At 36.9% G+C, this 17,946-nt stretch overlaps 1 protein-coding gene across 22 annotated transcripts in view; it reads right to left on the bottom strand.

Moving 5' to 3' along the window:
• The window catches only part of Znf451 (zinc finger protein 451), a 93,290-nt gene extending 84,971 nt beyond the window's left edge, over nucleotides 1-8,319 (bottom strand). For all 22 annotated transcript variants that reach the window (XR_009225728.1, XR_009225730.1, XR_009225731.1 and 19 more), the window contains exons 1-3: nucleotides 8,187-8,319; nucleotides 7,569-7,652; nucleotides 869-949 (exon numbers count right to left, since the gene is read on the bottom strand). Coding sequence is in view for 8 of the 22 variants with exons in the window: in XM_046432550.2 (XP_046288506.1) it covers nucleotides 869-949; nucleotides 7,569-7,652; nucleotides 8,187-8,207 (186 nt within the window). In the remaining 14 variants the exon portion in view is untranslated. The remainder of the gene's footprint in view (nucleotides 1-868; nucleotides 950-7,568; nucleotides 7,653-8,186) is intronic.
• Between the last annotated feature and the right edge of the window lie 9,627 nt (nucleotides 8,320-17,946).

Below are 17,946 nucleotides of genomic sequence, written 5' to 3'. Positions count from 1 at the left end.
ACCTTATTTCTTCCTCACAACAACCCTGTGAGGTAGGTACTATTTTCATCTAATTAAAAAACAAACACAACTGAGGCTAAAAGGTTTCTTAATTGATACAAACTCACAGAATTAGTAAGGAGTAAAGCTGGCTCTCAAACTCAGGTATTTTGATTCCAAGTCCAAGTCTCAACCCCCTTTATCACAGAGCAAGAAGCTTTCTGGCCACTATGAGCAAGTGTTAGGAGTTCTCTAATCCATCAAGAAACAGCCCTAAAATTTTGGGCTAAGGCAAAGTCAAATCAAAGGCAAGACTATGACAAAGGAATTCAATTAATTTAATTTTCAGAGTAAGAAAGTACTGATTTAATGATCAAACCCACAACTAGCAAGTCAGTTAGGATGAATAATTTCAAATACATGGGGGAAAGAGGAGGTTAAAAGGGATGTAGACTAAAGTTATACACGAACTATAAACCCCTTCCCACATTATTTCCTAAAGGATCTTCGGATATCCTTTCTTATGAGATAAAACAAGTTTTCTGTGGCCACAGTTTTGGAAGAAAGGGATCCAGTTCTACAGGGCACCAGAGGAAAGCACAGAAAAGAAAAAAGGCAAGAGGAGCCACAAAACCACAGCTGTTATTATATTTTCCTTTTATTATATATCATTTCTAGGGCTTAGAACTTCCTAGAACCATTTTAACTTTTCACATCCTCAGTGAGATAACGGAACAAAATTGGAGTAGGAGATGTTCTTAACAAAAGACTTCTAGACTACCTATTAAGGCCCATTTTAACAGAAATGGGCCATTCTCTAAGGCACAATAGTTCCTAAACACAGCCATCACTGATTTTAAAAAATGCAAATCAAATGTAATATACTTACATCACTATGAGAGGTGCTAGGTTCTTCATCATCGCTGCTGACCAGATCAATGTATTCAAGAACAGGTCTTAATGGTCCTTCCTATAAAAGAATTGAGTAAATTTACCAGTCATGAACAGTTACTTAAACCAAAATAGCATTTTAAACAATGACTTTTTTATTATTGTTTTTACTTTTTCAGTTGGGATTGGCTCTGAAGAGGAAGCCTTGTGGGTAGCAGAAATAACTAGAACAAAAGAAACAGGAAAATATTCAGTGTGTGTAAATAAAAAATGATGATAGGACTTAAAAAAAGAGCCTAAACTCCTACAGAGTATTAAGGCCATAAAAATTGCTTGTAAAAAGGAAAATAAATACAAGAATAGTGCAAAAAAGACACAAACACTGCAATCCAATGTTTCTTAGTTGGGATGGGTATCAACAGTCCGTTAAGATATCCAAGCTCAAGGAATGGTGATATAGCTCAGTGGTAAAGCACCTGCCTTACATTTGCAAGGCCCTGTCAATCCTCAGCACCACACAAGAAAAAAAAAAAGACAGTCGAAATATGGAGATATCTTTGACCAACAGCTTAGTTTCATCTCCCAATCCAACAGATTTAAACATCAAACCCAGATTCTTTCCATTCATGCTGACATTTTCATAGACCAGGCTTTGAATGTCAAGCTTAAAAACCTATGTTCTATTCTATAGGGAAAAGAGCAAAATACTTATGAGCTGTGCTTCAGGAAGATTAATCTCATAGAATAGTAGGAATCATAGGCAAAGCCAAATAGATAACAGAGAGCTACAGGTACATAATAATACAGAACAGTGGTGATGGTAAGAAATGATGGAACAGATATAGAAGAGACTATGAGTAACACAAGGGGGGGGGGGGGGAAGAGGACTGGCTATTAAATACAAAATAAAAACCAAAGAGTCAAAGAGGTTTTAAGCTCCAGTGGCCAGAATACTAATGCCATTAATATAAATCCACAATGCATGAACAGAAAGCTGATGGGTTTTTTTTTTAGACATATTGACTGAAATACCAGTGGTACACAGAGGTATCTGGCAAACAGCTGCAAATGCAGGCTTATAACCTGGGATATGAACATACCTGCAAATAAGATATTTGGAAGCTGCTCCCCTAAAATACTACTAAACTCTAGAACTAAATTGAAACTGTGATATTGCTTCAATGAATAATAATCAATGCTAAACGTGGCCAGAAACATTAAGTTCCAAGAAGATATCACTAAATTTGGCAACAGTACATTTTTAAATGTCTTTCAGATAGCAATGCTAAATAAAATAATGAGCACAGAAACCAGAGAGAATGTAGAAAAAGTAAGAAGAGAATGAGGTAGAAAGGATCATTAGTAAAGATTATTCTTTCAAGAAATTTAGGAAGGAACAAAAAAAAGGAACATGGGAGAAAAATATGGCTGAGAGAAAAAGATTTCTTAAAATGGAGACAGCTGCTGACTAGATATCTAGTTAATGATTCTTTTTTTTTTTTCCCCCGAAAAGCAGCAAGATGGCTTTTTTCTTCCTAGGCTATGAGTTCTGCCCAACTGGAAAACTGCTAACCTTTTGGGCAGTGATCCAGACACTAAGAGAAAATCAATGGGCAAAACTTCTAGGCAGGGAACTGCAATTAAGAATGAGAATTTTTGCTCAAAGTTGTAAAGATGAAAAAGAGAAAGAGAAGTAAAAGAAAAAGGAAAGGAAAGGCAAGGAGAACAGAAGAAAAGAACAGGAGAACAGATATTCTCAAATATATGGTCAATAAAGCTACATTACCTGTCTTAAGACTAAAACCTATTTGGCATGAACATACTTTATACACAGAGTTACGAAAAATTGTGCTGTGAATGGATAATTATGATTGTAATGCATTCCACTATTGTCATGTATGTAAGAAATAAAAATTTTTAAAAAGTCTAAAACCTAACCCTGATATTAAGTCAAAATCATATTTTCAACTCAAGAAAGAAGCAGGAGATAAAATGTAACACTTTTCCCATTCACATCATTTCCTCTCAAGAAATGTGATTTAGGACCTTTCATTAGAGTAAGTAGTAAAGAAGAAAGTCCCCAAGTAGCCAGAAATACAGAGGCAAGGGCAGAATTTCCATGAACAGAAAGTAGATAAAGAAAAAAGGGAGACAAAAGGTAATAAGACATAAGGCAAAGTCAAAGAGGCAAGAAAAAAAAAATGTAATAAGGGAAAAAAATGGTCACAAATCAGACCAAAAAGTAGCTACAAGGGGCTCGGGGTGTAACTCTTATAAGAGTGTTTGCCTAGCACATGCAAGGCCATGAGTTCAATCCTCAATATCACAAAACAGCCTCAACAACAAAACATACTTTTAAAAATGCAGAAATAGAAGAAAGACCAAGAGCAGGGACAGTGAGACCACTATCAGAAATTTACTAGAATGAACCATTTTCAAACTATAAAAGACAATTCCATACAATTCATAGTAATTAAGACAGAAAAATAAAAGAATCGAAATTTTAAAAAATCAAAATTGTGAATTAGAATATCCGTTCACTCAACAAATAATTACTGATTTACAAATGTAGAATGAGAAAGGAAACACAAACAATGCATAGGCTAAATGAAAAAGGAAAGACAAGTTTATACATAGATACATTATTCTCTAGTTAATTTTCACTATAAATTCACAAAACTTCCACCATAAACTTATCAAATATTCAGTCCTCCGTTTATTTTACTACTAAATAACATTTACTAAGCCCTGTATCAAGCACTGTAATAAACTTCATGCACATTATCTCATCCCAATCCTCTCAACCGCTTTAAAAGTGAGATTCTGAATTATCCCATTTAAAAGAGGATAAAACTTATTGAGGTACACATGGTTATCTAAACGCATAACTGGTTCTGTGTTCACTATAATTCTGAGACATTTGAAAGTATAATCCTATTTTTAAACCAATGATTATTACTTGTTTCCAAGACAACATATTTTCTTTTCCTTCAATAAGAAAAAAGGGACTACCTGCTATTGCCCCCATTTTTGAATATTATAACACTGACCAAACATAAACTACTACTAATACCCAAAAAGTAATGCCTATAATGCAAATACCAAGGAAAAAAATCTCTATATTTATGATTTTATCCTTAGCAACTCCAGCTATTTTTTATTTGAATTTATGCTATTAACTAATAAATCATCCTCATACCCTCTGATACCAATAAGGATTCAACTTCTAATGCCATACAAGTTAGCAGTAGAGGCACATGTACAAGCATGACAAAACATTTGAGGAACACAGTTTAACTAACATTGTAATTTTTAAAAATATACTTTTAACAAAAAAAAAAAAAAAGTTTTCATTCCTGTAATTAGAAAACTTGATTCTCAGAGTGCAAACACCAATTTTCTACTTGGAAAGAGAGATTAATACATTAAAATATGGCCTACAGAAAAAACTAGTTTAATTCAAACAAAGAATTCTCTAAAACAAGGACTATGATTTAAGTGTAAAAGTAAAAACCTAACCTAAAACCCTAAATAATGTGTTGTTGTTTATTCCATATAGGAAAGTAGGGGCTTATTTTACTTCCGCAGCCCTACCCAGTTCAAGATTTCAAATGGCTCCCAGTTGTCTACTTTATAATTTAAATTTGGTCCAGCACTCAAGTTCTGTATCATTGGCCCCACTTTAAAAACAAAAATATTTCATCCTCCAAGCACACATAATCCTGTTTACCCACTTTCCAAATTGCCCTTTTAAATGTATACAAATAACCATTAAATATACAATAAACTACCACCTATGCTACAGTGACAAACTGTAAAATCTTTTAAAAATCATTTTTAAAGCACTAAGTACTCTTTATAAAACATCTTTCTACTATCACTTTGAGTTATTTACTTAATTCTCCTATCTCATCACCTCCACTAAAATATTGATATTTAAGGGTAGAATATATTTCCAATTAATCTATTTAGGTCTAAGGTACTTCACTCACAGCTATGCACTATGAACTGCAACACTACTTTTGTTTAATAAGTGAATTACAATGCAAGAAATCAGCAAAAGATAACCTCACTTTTTGCAAAAATCCCTTGTATTAGTATTTACTTTTAACTACAGGCCCCTCAAGTTATTTATGAAATTCTGTCTTGACATTATTGATTATTCCCACATTTTCAATGAGCTTATATAAATCAATAATCCTGACTAAAACTGACATCTTCTGTGCTGTTATGAAGCTTACAATAGGTTCCCTCAGCAATTTTTATACCTTTATATTTATAGTGGCAAAAGAAACAACAGCTATTAGCTGAACAGTTTATTTGGAAGCAAATCAGAAAAGACCTACTGTTTCAAAGAAAGACACAAAGTTGGTGGTTGAATAAAAGAAGCATTATTACTACACAGAAAATGCAAGTAACAGATCTAAATGAAAAAATTTTGTTAGAATACCATTCTTCATTTGGGCACTGTTCAAACGGGTATATTGGCCTTGTAAAAATCAATCAAATAAGTACACTTACTGAACTGGCAACATCTCAATGTATTTCAACACAATTTAAATGAATGGGCTCATTTTCATATCCCCACATCTGTATATTGTATTTGGCTTCAGGTTCAGTATTTTGCAAACCACAGAAAGTCTGCTGTGCCACCTTGTAAATTCAAGGTGGGAAAATTAGATTTGAACGAGGCTAAGAAATCCAAACCAGAGTATCAAGAAGTGATCACATAATGCACTTTTTGCTATCTTAAGAACTCAAGCAGGTAACTATTTTTCATCATTGCTGGATTAAACATTACATGGAGGACTCAAGTGTATAACTGGGTTACAGAAAAAAGTACAAGATTCTGCCTCTGAAATTTAATTATTAAGGTATGGTTGTCATTTAAGCATTACCACTTAAACACAAAGAAATGTATTTTAATAGGTTTCTTCTAGTATTCTAACCACACTTAAAACATGTAATTCATTTTCCATTTAGAGCAGTCAAATCACTGAATCTTTATCTGGAGAAAGAGAGAGAGAGTATCAAGTTCAATATACTGTACATTCTTTATTCTTCCTGCAAAGATATTAGTAACTTTCTATTTTAAAATAAAATTTAAACTAAAAGACTACGTTTAAGCTAAACAAAACCCTATAATAACTAGTTACAAGCTATAATGCAACTCTTCATTCACAGGGTACAAAAAAAAATTTATTCTTTGAACCTTATTTTTATATGTCTGTTTTTCAAAACTTCAGAGTATTATTCCTAATTTTATTTGCATGAGACATCAAAGTAAATAGTTTGTTCACAAATATACAGATTCCAAAAAAATGGAAATGTGTGACTAAGAACCCATAAAATCCTATTATCGAACTTACTTTAGCCAGGCGAATTACTACATACCAGTAATCCCAGCAACTCTGGAGACTGAGGCAGAAGGATCACAAGTTCAAGGCCAGGCTCACCAATTTAGCAAGGCTCTAAATAACTTAGCAAGACCCTGACTCCATAAAAAAAAGGAGGATGGAGTGGGATGTAGCTCAATGGTAAAGTACCCCTAGGTTCAATCCTCAGCACCAAAAAACAAAACATACTTCAGCCCATGCTTAGAGTGCCCAAGCCCTAGGTTCCATCTCCAGCATCCTGCCCCAACAAAAAATACTTCAGTACAGAGTGAAGAAAGTAGCAGGATATAATGCACTCACCCCAAATTCTTAAAGTTCTAGACAAAAATGATATAGTACAATGGGCACTGGCAATGGGGAACAAAGTCAAGAAAACAATCTTGGAAAGGAGTCCCTTCACAACAAATATTAAAACACCATACAACAACAGTTCACTACAATGGCCCAATGTTGGGGAAAATATTGTTCAATAACCACTTTTATATAGTTGGCCAACAACATCCACAAATACACAACAGATGTACAAAGAAAAATTATAAAAACTACAACTATTTCATTCCAAAAGAGAGTATGGGGAAGGATTCTCTATAGCTTTAAGCAGAGTCACTGTAAAAACTTAACAGCTACAGATAAAAATCACCCAAAATACACCACATGCTGTTTTTCCCACATCAAAGCTTTATTGTGTTCAGAGAGCCAAATGTCCTGAACTTGTTCAAAAATGGAGATTCCTAAGCCCGACTTTGAATTTCTTTCTGACTCAGTAAATCTGGAGTTGGGCTCAAGAATTTGAAAGTTTCTACTTCCTAACACTTGAAAACTACTGCCTGTGGCAAAGGACAAAAACAGAAAAGATAGCATGCTCCTGGTGATGCAGGATTCATTATGTGCAATTGTTGCACTATGCTGTAACATGATGATCTCAGAGGTTAGTGAAGTCCTCAAGCTGAGTTCCTACACACCTTGTTTTCCACCTCTCTGCCATTAGCCCTCCCTCCTAGTCCTGTGTGTCACCTTTGAGAAGGCATTCTTGCCCCCATTTAAAATCACACAGTCTGTAAGTTTACAGAGACCAGAATTTTGTCTAGAGTAAGCATAAAATGGATCCAAATGAGGGCATCGGAGGCCTCAATAAGAGCCCAACACGTTCAATAGGCCATGCTCTTTGTGATGACTATTGTGGTGGCTCAGATACCTTTCCTGGTAAGCTCCTTATCCTACACCATATCCCAAGTGTCCACCACCCAGAAGACATCCTTACTATTCGTTGAATGAAAAGCCCGATTATCAGTAGCTACTTACACTAACAAACTGAATGTCATCTTCGTTTTCATCCGTTGTTGATTCAGATGCCTCAGGCCCAGCTGGAGGGGCAGATTCTATTATCTACAAAAATAAGCCAAAACATGCTTATCTATTCAGCCACACACTTGTAGGGAGAGATTTTTCCAAAAAGGACGACTGAGACAAAAGCTTGGACGGAAACTGAGCACAAACGCACGCAAACGCCACGAAGAACTGAGTCGAGGGAGCTCGGTTTTGCTAAGGCGTCGTGCAGCTGTAGTGAATGGCCCTCGAAAAGGAGTGACCAGGGCTCAGAAGGTCCCCACCTACTCCAGGAGCAGGGATGCAAGCTCGCTACCCAAGGGCAATCCTGACTTCAGCCATCGCTGGGCTCCCGGGGCAGAGCGGCGGCAGCAGGAACTCGGGGCCAGTTCAGGGGCCGGGGGCGGCCGGGCGGCCATTGTTGCCGCCGGTTCCCGGCGCACGCAAGCAGCAGGCCCCAAGGCCCCGCTCCGCCCTAGATGCTGAGGCGCAGCGCCCCGAGGCTGCGGCCGAGCACAGGCCTCAACCCACCAATCTCGAAACCCTCCGCGGTTCGGCTCCCAGAACGCAAAGGCCCAAGGCTCTGCTACTCACCTCCGACCCTGGGTCTCCCATTTCTCCAACAGCTTGACAGCACCACCACTACTGCTGTCCCTGCCGCCGCCGCTGCAGCAGCCACTGCTGTCCCCACTGCCGCCTCCGCCACGACTTCCCTTCCCGCCCTGCACCACCCTGACCCGCCCCTGCGTGAGCGCTGACGCAGCTGACGCCGCAGGCAGCACGAGACGCAAACCACTAGGAAAAGAGCAGCGGTCCTCACAGGCCCGCTATACCCCGGAGCCTCTTTAGTACACTCCGGGTCTGCCCTCCCCGCACCGCACAGGATGGTGGGAATTGTAGTTCCCATTGGCCTTGAAACCGCTCCCCCACCGCTTGGGTGGAAAAGAGCTAACAAGGAGCCCTCAATGCCGCGCATGCGCTCCACCTAGCAGACATCAGCCATAGCTGGGCAAAGCCCTGGGCAAGACTGGATTCTGTTGGATGAAGTGCAGGAAGATCGCGTAGGATGTGGAGGAGGTTCTCCACTTGGTTGTAAACGTGAAAAGTCTGGCTCCCATAGGCTAAGACAATAACAGGAATGGGAGAAGAAAGCTTTATTGGCAATAAACTGGCAGGTGGAAAAGGGAGAGGCCTTTCACCCACATTCCATTTAGTGGTCATACGTGCAAATGCAGGGAGTCCAGTTTTACCCACAGCCAAGTGGACACTGAAATGGTCTTTTAATTCGTGGAGTAATCAATGGGGAGGTAATTTTGGTGGTAGTGGGGGTTTTGTTGTTGTTATTGTTTGGTTGCTTTTGTACTGGGGATCTAACTTCAGGGCAATTTACACTGAACCAAATCACCAGCCCTTTTTATTTATTTATTTTTTTTTTTTTTTGAGATGCTGGGGATTGAACTCAGGGCCTTGTGCATACAAAGCAAGCACTGTACCAACTGAGCATATCCCCAGCCCCTTATTTTTGCTTAGGCTGGCCTCAAACTTGTGATCCTCCTGCCTCAGCCTCCTGAATCGCTGGGCTTACAGGCTTGCGCCACCACGTGCCCAGCTGAGTAATCAATTCTTTTGACATGGTTTGGATGTTGTCCACAGGTCACCAAGAGTTTCTGGTTCCTGTATAGCTAAAGGAAGATTACTGACGACCTAAAGAAAGGTTGCTGATTGGGAGGACCACTATTGTTCTTTGATGTTTCCCCCTCATTATTATTTTCTGGCAAAGCTCATTTACTGGTTAATATTTGAGGAATGATGCAAACAGACTTGCTAGTGCTAGGGACAAAAGTTTTAATGGTTGTGAAAGAGAAGCTCACTGATAATTTTATGTTTTAGCCCTAGAGGCAAGGAGGTAGAAAATAATATCTCTGTTTTCTTATTCTCGGCCCTGGCCCTGTCTCTGTCTCTTTCTCATTGAGGAGGTGGAGGGGGGTCTGTTTAGGTGAAGAATTGAATGTGAAGTGCCCTTATTAAAATCTCCTCCTGTATGTTACTCAGATTTCTATCTCTGTGACAAAATACCTAAGATAAACAATTTAAAGCAAGAAAGGTTTATTTTGGTTCACGGTTTCAGAGGTTTTTCAGTCCATCAGTCAACTTGGCTTAATTGTTTCTGAACTTGTGATGAGAAAGAACATCAGTTAGGAGTGCCTAGTGGAAGAAAGCTGGCTCACCACATGGCAAACAAGAACCAGAGAGAAGAGACAAGAGGACAGATGTAGCCTTCCCCAGCATTCCTCCAGGATCCATCGCCTCCAAATAGGCTTTACTTCCTTTACTTTATGAACTCACTGATGGATTAAGCCACTGATGAGGGTAGAATGGTCACTATCCAATCACCTTCCAAAGGCTGTGCCTCTGAACAGTGCTGCCTGGTGGACCAAGCCTTTAACATGTGAGCTTTGGGTTTGGATTTAAAATCCAAAGCATAACAGCTTCAGTCTTGCAGCCCTAGCAAGTGCTAACACTGAAGCCAGAATTAGACAGGCAGTCAGTATAGATAGGTAAATCAGGTCAGGACAGCTTTAGGAGGCCAATTTGAGTGAGCCTGTGAAGTTGGAGACTGCTCTCTGAGGGACTGAACAGCCTTCAAAGCCCTTCCTCCACCCTAGCAAGATAATCTGCCCCAGCTCCAAACTGTTGCTAAGTTAACCTGTTCCAGGAATTGCTCTTCCCTACATGGAGTTATAAAATTGTTAATTCATGTGTCCTGGGCTGCTTCATCCATGACCCCCTCCTCCAACCGCTTCTCACCTTTTGGCCATCCCATTGAGCGCCTCCTGGACCTCGTCACAGGAAAGAGAGAGATAAGGGGAAGAGAGCAGAACAAAGAAAGCCTAGGACATAAAAAACAGGCAGAACACCTCAAATTTGGGGATACCAGCTATGGCCCTCTTCTCCCTCCCAGGAGAAGACTATGTTACCCCTTTTCCCTGTTGTATATGCTTGCCTCTGCATGTTTCTCTAATGTTATACTTCAACATGTGAGGAAGCAGAACTAACTCAAGGAGATATCAACACAACTGAGGAAGAAAACTCAGTGAAGAAAATGGGTGAAGTGAAGAATCCAGGATCAATTAGAAAAGGCAGCCAAAGTCTAGCTAGCTTTATCACTAATCCCTAGACTTATAATTTTAAAATGTACTTTTTCAAAATATTCTCAGGATACCCAACTAAAATAAAATTTAACCTTTTTTTTCAGTTTACACTCATATACCAGTCTACAAAATAGATCAAATTCAACTGTTTTCATTTTTTTATCAGATAATGCCTTATATAAGATGGATACACTTCTAGAAAGACACAAACTACTAAAATAACTCAAGAAGAAATACTAGCCTTAATAGAGCTTTAACAAGAGATTGTATCTGTAATTATAAACCTACCCACAAAGAAAAAGCCCAGGGCCAGGTAGCTTGAATGCTGAATTCAACAAAACAACTATATAAAAATGAATGCCAATTCTTTTTTAAAAAATATTTTTTAGTTGTAGATGAACACAATACCTTTATTTTGTTTATTTTCACGTTGTACTGGGGATTGAACCCAGTGCCTCACATGTGCTAGGCAAGTGCTCTACCACTGAGCCACAACCCCAGCCCCTAGACACCAATTCTTTACAAGATCTTCCAAAAAACAGCAGAGCAGGGAACACTTCCCAACTTATCTTATAAGGCCAATATTATAGTGATAACAAAACTAGAAAAAACACAGGAAAAGAAAATTTTAAAGCAATATCTCTTCTGAAATGTAGACACAAAAATTCTCGACAAAATACTACATGACCAAATCTGGCAGTAAAAAGAATTATAAACCATGACCAAGTGAGATTTCTACCAGGAAATACAAGGTTAGTTTAGCATCCAAAAATAAATTAATACACTAAATTGATAGAATTAAAAAAATTAAGATCACATGATCATCTTTAAGATGTATTATATCTTCAGTGTATTATCAATTTATTTTTTTCATGATGAAAGGAAAAGACAATAAACCTAGAAGGAAACTTTCTCAACTTAATAAAAGACATCTATGGAAAACCTATAGCTATAGGTTAAAGACTGGATGCTTTATCCTCTTTCAATACTTCTATTCAACATTATGCAAGACAGGGAAATTGGGTAATAAAAGGAAATAAAAGACATCCATATTGGATGGTAAAAGTATATCTCCATTCACATATAACATATTTTTTGTATAAAAAATCCTGGGAAAGCTACTAAAATAAGTATTCAAACATAATTAAAAAGTTCAAGCTGAAGGGACATTCTTGCTATGTTGAGTATTTGGATCCTTGAATACAATATTTCTTTCCATTTATTTAGATTTTCTGTGACTTGTGATTTCTTTAATCAGCATTGTGCAGCTTTCAGCATACAAGTCCTGTATGTTTTGCTAATTGTACACCTAAGCATTTATTTTTTTTCCCTTTCTCTTTCTTTCTTCATATTTTTTTTAAGAGAAAGCAACAGTAGATAGTATTGCTTTTTAAACCTGGCATTTATGTGGTTATTGCTAGAACATAAAAATACAGCTCAATTTTCTATATTTATTTTATATCTTGCAATCTTACTGAACTCACTTTCTAGTTTTAGGTTTTGGGGGGATTATTTTTTGCTTGTTTGTAGATTCTTTGGGATTTTCTATGAAGTAAATTGTGTCATCTGGAAATAGGGACAAGTTTTCTTCCTTTCCAGTTTGTAAACTTTTTGTTTCCTATCATTCATGTAAAATTTTTTCAAAAAACTATAGTTAACATTATACTTAATGATATGATACTGAATACTTTTCCCTTAAGAACAAGAAGGTGACAAGGGTTTCCACTCTTACTACTTTTATTCAACATAGTGATGGAATTCTAGCCAGTGCAGTAAGACAAGAAAAGGAAGTTAAAGGCATAAAGATTGGAAATATCTACCAAAATTTATAATACAATACTCATTCCTAGGAATTTTCCTTCAGATGCATCTGCAAGTGTTTGAAATAGCACATGCATAAGATATTCCTAGTGATGTTGTATGTAACAATTTAAGAATACTGGAAACAACTATATCCATCATTAGTGAACTTTTAAATAAATTATGGCACATTATATAGAGAAAGATTTAAATAATATAAAATTAGAAATTAGGATAGTGGTTGTATTTGGGAAATAGTGACTAAATTAGTGACTGGAAAGGGATGCTGAGGGGTTTTCTGGAATACTGGTTCTCATTACACAGTTTGTTGGTTTTATAGAAAATCATAACTATACATCTTTAATCCATGCACCTTTTTTAAATTCTTTTTTCCTTTTTTCATCATTTGCTTGTTTTTTTTTTAACAGAATGTCTTTATTTTATTTTATGTGGTGCTAAGCATCGAACCCAGTGCCTCACATGTGCTATGCAAGCACTCTGCCACTGAGCTACAGCCCCTGACCTAATCCATGCACTTTTATATGCATATTTCAATATAGCAAGACCCTGCCTCAAAAAAAAACTGTAAAGCTAATCTGGATTAATATACTTATTAAAATAGTCTGAATACTTTTGAAAAATACAGATAATTTTAACTATTAGATGTAATAATTTATCAAAAATCACTAGTAATTAAGACACTATATATGACAGATTAAAGCATTAACCTATTTCATTTTTCTTCCAAATATTTTACTGAAATGAACATAAAGAAATACTTCCCAAAGCAGCAATGGATGTTTTTGGCATTATCACCCAGGGAATCAATAAAGCAAGGACTCTCTGGGTTATTGAAAAGCTAAATATACTAACAACTACCTTTTTAAAAAAATTTTTTGTGAGTTTTTTTTTGGGGGGAGGGGTACCAGGGATTGAACTCGGGGCACTAGAACACTTAGTCACATCCCTAGCCCTATTCTGTATTTTATTAAAGATAGGGTCTCACTGAGTTGCTTAGCGTCTCCCTAATTTGCTAAGGCTGGCTTTGAATTTGCGATCCTCCTGCCTCCACCTTCTGAGAGCCGCTGGGATTACAGATGTGCCACTGCACCAGGCCCTAATAACTACCATTTATAAAATTATTACTCCATGGCAGATGTTATATTACACACATAACCTTATTTAATCCATACAATAACCTTGTAAGGTAGGTATTATTTGGTTTTATCTTTAGTAGACATTTGAGAAAACTAAGTGAAGTAATAATGATTCCACAGGGCATAGGAAGAAACCAATTTGTCGGGGTGGGATTGTGGCTCAGTGGTAGAGTGCTCACCTCCCACGTGCCAGGCCCTGGGTTCCATCCTCAGCACCACATAAAAATAAATAAGTGAAATAAAGGTATTGTGTCCAACTACAATTAAAAAATAAATATTTAAAAAAAAGAAACCAATTTGTCCCAGGAAACCCAGGAATCATAATACTATGTACAATCCATGATGGAGGTCAGGTGCCACATACCAAAGAGAGAGGTTGAAAGACTGTATTCAAGAATTATAAGTCCTTCATCCCACACATCTCCACATATCTATTCACAAGGCACTTTCCGCATCAAGTTAAAAGAATTCAAATAAGACCCTGGACATCATGTGTAGTTGTGAACCTAAGTAAAAGCTGGAAATAGAATTCATTGAACGTCTTTTTTCTTTTTCTTTGGTATCAGGGATTGAAACCAGGGGAAACCAGGGGGAGCTTAACCACTGAGCCATGTCCCCAGTCCTTTTTTTTTTTTTTTTAATAGAGTCTTGCTAAGTTGCCTAGGGCCTTGCTACATTGCTGAGGCTGGTTTTGAATTTGTAATACTGCAAGGACAGCCTCCCCAGCCCAGGGATACACACCCAGCTGAAAGTCTATTTTTAACATTGTTACTTCAGTCCCTTTTCCATGGCCTGTATGCAAAATATTATCAACTAAGAAAACTTCTGGAGAACACTCAGTATCAACAAAAATAATCAACATCAGACTAATATATAAGATACCTCAACAAAACTACTGGCTTTCCACCCAATAACACATATTAAAAGTCATTGTATATGAAAGAACATCCAAGGATCAGATAGAAATGCCCCAGACAGCAAAGTAAATTCAATATGAGAAAAAAACTTCAGTAAAAAAATATTGCCCAAAAAATATTTTAAAAAGCTAATATTGGGGGCTTGGGCTGTAGCTCAGTGGGAGAGCACTCACCTAGCAAGTATGAGGCAATGGATTTGATCCTCAGCACCACATAAAAATAAAATAAAGGTATTGTGTCCATCTACAACTAAAAATATATATTTTTTAAAAAGCTAATATTGGTGCTTGGGATGTAACTTAGAGGTAAAACAAATGCTTAGTATGTGCAAGGCCCTAGGTTTGAACCCCAGCGCCAAGACTAAACAAAACACTGCTAATATTTTCAGAGGATAAGTAAAGTGGATCCTACAATTAAGCAAAAAGTATAATACTTAATGAAAAAAGAAACAAACATAGAACAAGAAACAACTCTTGGTAACCAGAAATGTATACTTGAGCTTAAAAATATCGTAGACTGGGAATTATATAGTTGAGGAATCTGCCAGAAACAGAAAAAAGATTTTAAAAAAAGTCATAGGAAAAAAGATAGGACACAGAGAGATTCAGTCCATGATAACTGATTCCCAGTCTAACTGTAATTTCCAAAAGTGACAAGATGAAATGTGATGGGAAATCATATAGAAACTATACCAAAAGTAAAAATAATTTTCCCAGAAGCAAAAATTACAAGTATCCATCATGTATCCAGCACAACATATGAAAAAGAGGTAGAAGAGGCAATTCTAATATATCAATGAAAAAGATTTAAAAAGCCTCAAGAAGTAGGGGTACACAGCTTCTGAAGAGAAGAATGAGACTCAGAGTTGTATTAGGCTTCTGTATAGTTACACAGGATGTACCACTCTGGTATGAACACACAGTAGGTAGTCTTACTCTTTCTTCTCCTACTCTTAGAGACACCAAACAAGAAACAAGAATAGGAAACAAAACATAGATTTAAAAAATATTGTCCCTCTTTTTTTTTCTTTCAGCAGATAGGTACCATAAAATCTGAAAATCCAAAGGAAAAATTAAAAGTGAGAAGAAAATACAGAAAATGAATATCAAGATTTCTCATCAGTGGCAGATTCAGAAATCATCAGCAAAATTATACTTCCTGAAAAGGAGGAACTTATCAAGTAATGTAAAATCTTTAATTCATAAATCTAACAATTGTACATGATTTGGTGTGTTTGTGTGTTTGTCTCAAGCTGAACTTCAGAAGTCACAAGGTTGAGATGCAGAGAGAAAAGGCACAGGGTTATCTAGAGGGTTCTAAGCAGCACATCTCAGAAAAGTCTAGCAAAAACATACTGCCTGAAAGCGAATGGCTCACCTTTAATTGCAGAGCTTCTGTCCTTTACAGCTACTAATGGGCCTGGGGACTGACAGAAACCATTCCAGACTCAGATTGGATCAGACAACCAGAGAAATCAGAGCTACATAAAATACTTTCTTGAAAACCCATACCCACCAGTCCCTGTTACCACAAAATGAGGGCCTCTCAAATATTTAAAACCTGGAAGGAAACCCTGGAGCCTTCTGTCAATCCAAGAACCCACCTACAAATTGCTGGACCAGGAAAATGCATGCCACTAAAAAATAAGCATCTGTGGGGCTGGGGATATGGCTTAGTGGTAGAGCATTTGCCTAACATGCTCAAAGTCATTGGTTCAATCTCCAGAGCAGCAAAAAAAAAAAAAAAAAAAAAGAAAAAGAAAAAGAAAAAAAAAAGGTGATAGCTCAATATCCATAAGATTTTATAAGGGGGATAAATAACATGAAAAAGAGCTATAAAATTGACAAATGCATGTATATGAAAAACATTCACAAGAAACAATGTTGTTACAGAACAGATAAAAATGCTGACCACACCTCCACCATGGGGTAAGATTCTTAATGGAACTACACCTTTGTGTGTGGGAAAACTACAGAACACACAGGCAGGAACCCATACACTGATAAGTTTCTTCTTTGGCATTTTTGCTGCACTATCTTTATACTAAGAATGTCCTTCTCATCCAAATAACATAAAAATACACACCAATTTCTACTTTTATTTATCACTTCAATGTTTACTCTTAGAAGAAATATACCTTTTGTTTTTTTTTTTCATACCACAACTGTATTTGGGGATGAGAAAATGGGCATCTCCAAAGGAAACATGCTGCACACTTATTTGATAGAAATTCTCTAGTAGTTTGATACATCATTTATATTTAGTGTGGAATCCACATGCAGCTTCTTCACCAAGCTTCTTGCTCCATCAGGAGAATCCAAGAATGTTACAGATGGCCTATAGCCTATCATTGCACATCTCTCTATATGCTCACTGTCAGGGAGGTTGCAGATTCTCCAATAAGTCCAATGTTAGACTTAAAACTGAAGGGGATGTGGCTCAGTGGTTGACTGTCCCTGATTTTAATCCCTGGTACCAAACAAAACAAAACAAAAAAAACACTGAAGGTGCTTTGCTTCAGATCAATATAACTTAAAAAAGCAAATTTTTACAAGTAGGATAAATTTGTGTCATTGTTTTATGCCATTTTAATAAATAGTTGTTATGTTATTTTTGTACCTACTATGATTTTTTTTTGCTTAAAACTACAAATTTCTAATCATACTATTGTTATTGAGGTGAGTTAGGGATTATATAATCTATTACAGGAATTCCAGCATAGAAAACAGTTAATTTTAAGTTATTTAAGTAACAGGGATTGAACCAGTGGCTTAGCACATGCTAGGCAAACACACTGAGTTAAATCCCCAGCACTTTTCTAAATTTTATTTTGAGACAGGATCTTTCTAATTGGTGAGGCTGTCCTCAAATTTATGATTCTCATGCCTCAGCCTCTTGGAGATTACAGGCATAGACCCATGCATCCATCTTCAAAGTGATTTTATTTATTATTATAATTATTTTGGTACTGGGGATTGGACCCAGGGGCACCTTACCAAAGAGCTACATTCCATTCTTTTTTGTATTTTTAAAAATTTTGTGACTGGGTCTCACTAAATTGCTGAAACTTGTCTTAAACTTGTAACCTTCTGCCTCAGCCTCCCAAGTTGCTAAGGGTAAGGTATGCACCACCACACCTGGATCAAGTAATATTCACAAAAACTTTTTATATATATATATTTTTAGTTGTTGATAGAACTTTTTGCTGAAAATCGAACCCAGTGCCTCACACATGCTAGGCAAAAGCTCTACCACTGAGCCACAATCCCCAGCCCCTACAAAAACTTTTTATTAGAGAAATTTACACAAAGTAAAACAAAGCCCATCC

The sequence above is a fragment of the Marmota monax genome, unplaced genomic scaffold (assembly GCF_021218885.2).
Source record: "Marmota monax isolate L192 unplaced genomic scaffold, Marmota_monax_Labrador192_F-V1.1 WCK01_AAM20220418_F8-fsc00116, whole genome shotgun sequence".
Classification (NCBI taxonomy): Eukaryota; Metazoa; Chordata; class Mammalia; order Rodentia; family Sciuridae; genus Marmota; species Marmota monax.
The sequence above is the reverse complement of the archived record's forward strand: the minus strand, read 5'-3'. Positions and strand labels throughout refer to the sequence as shown.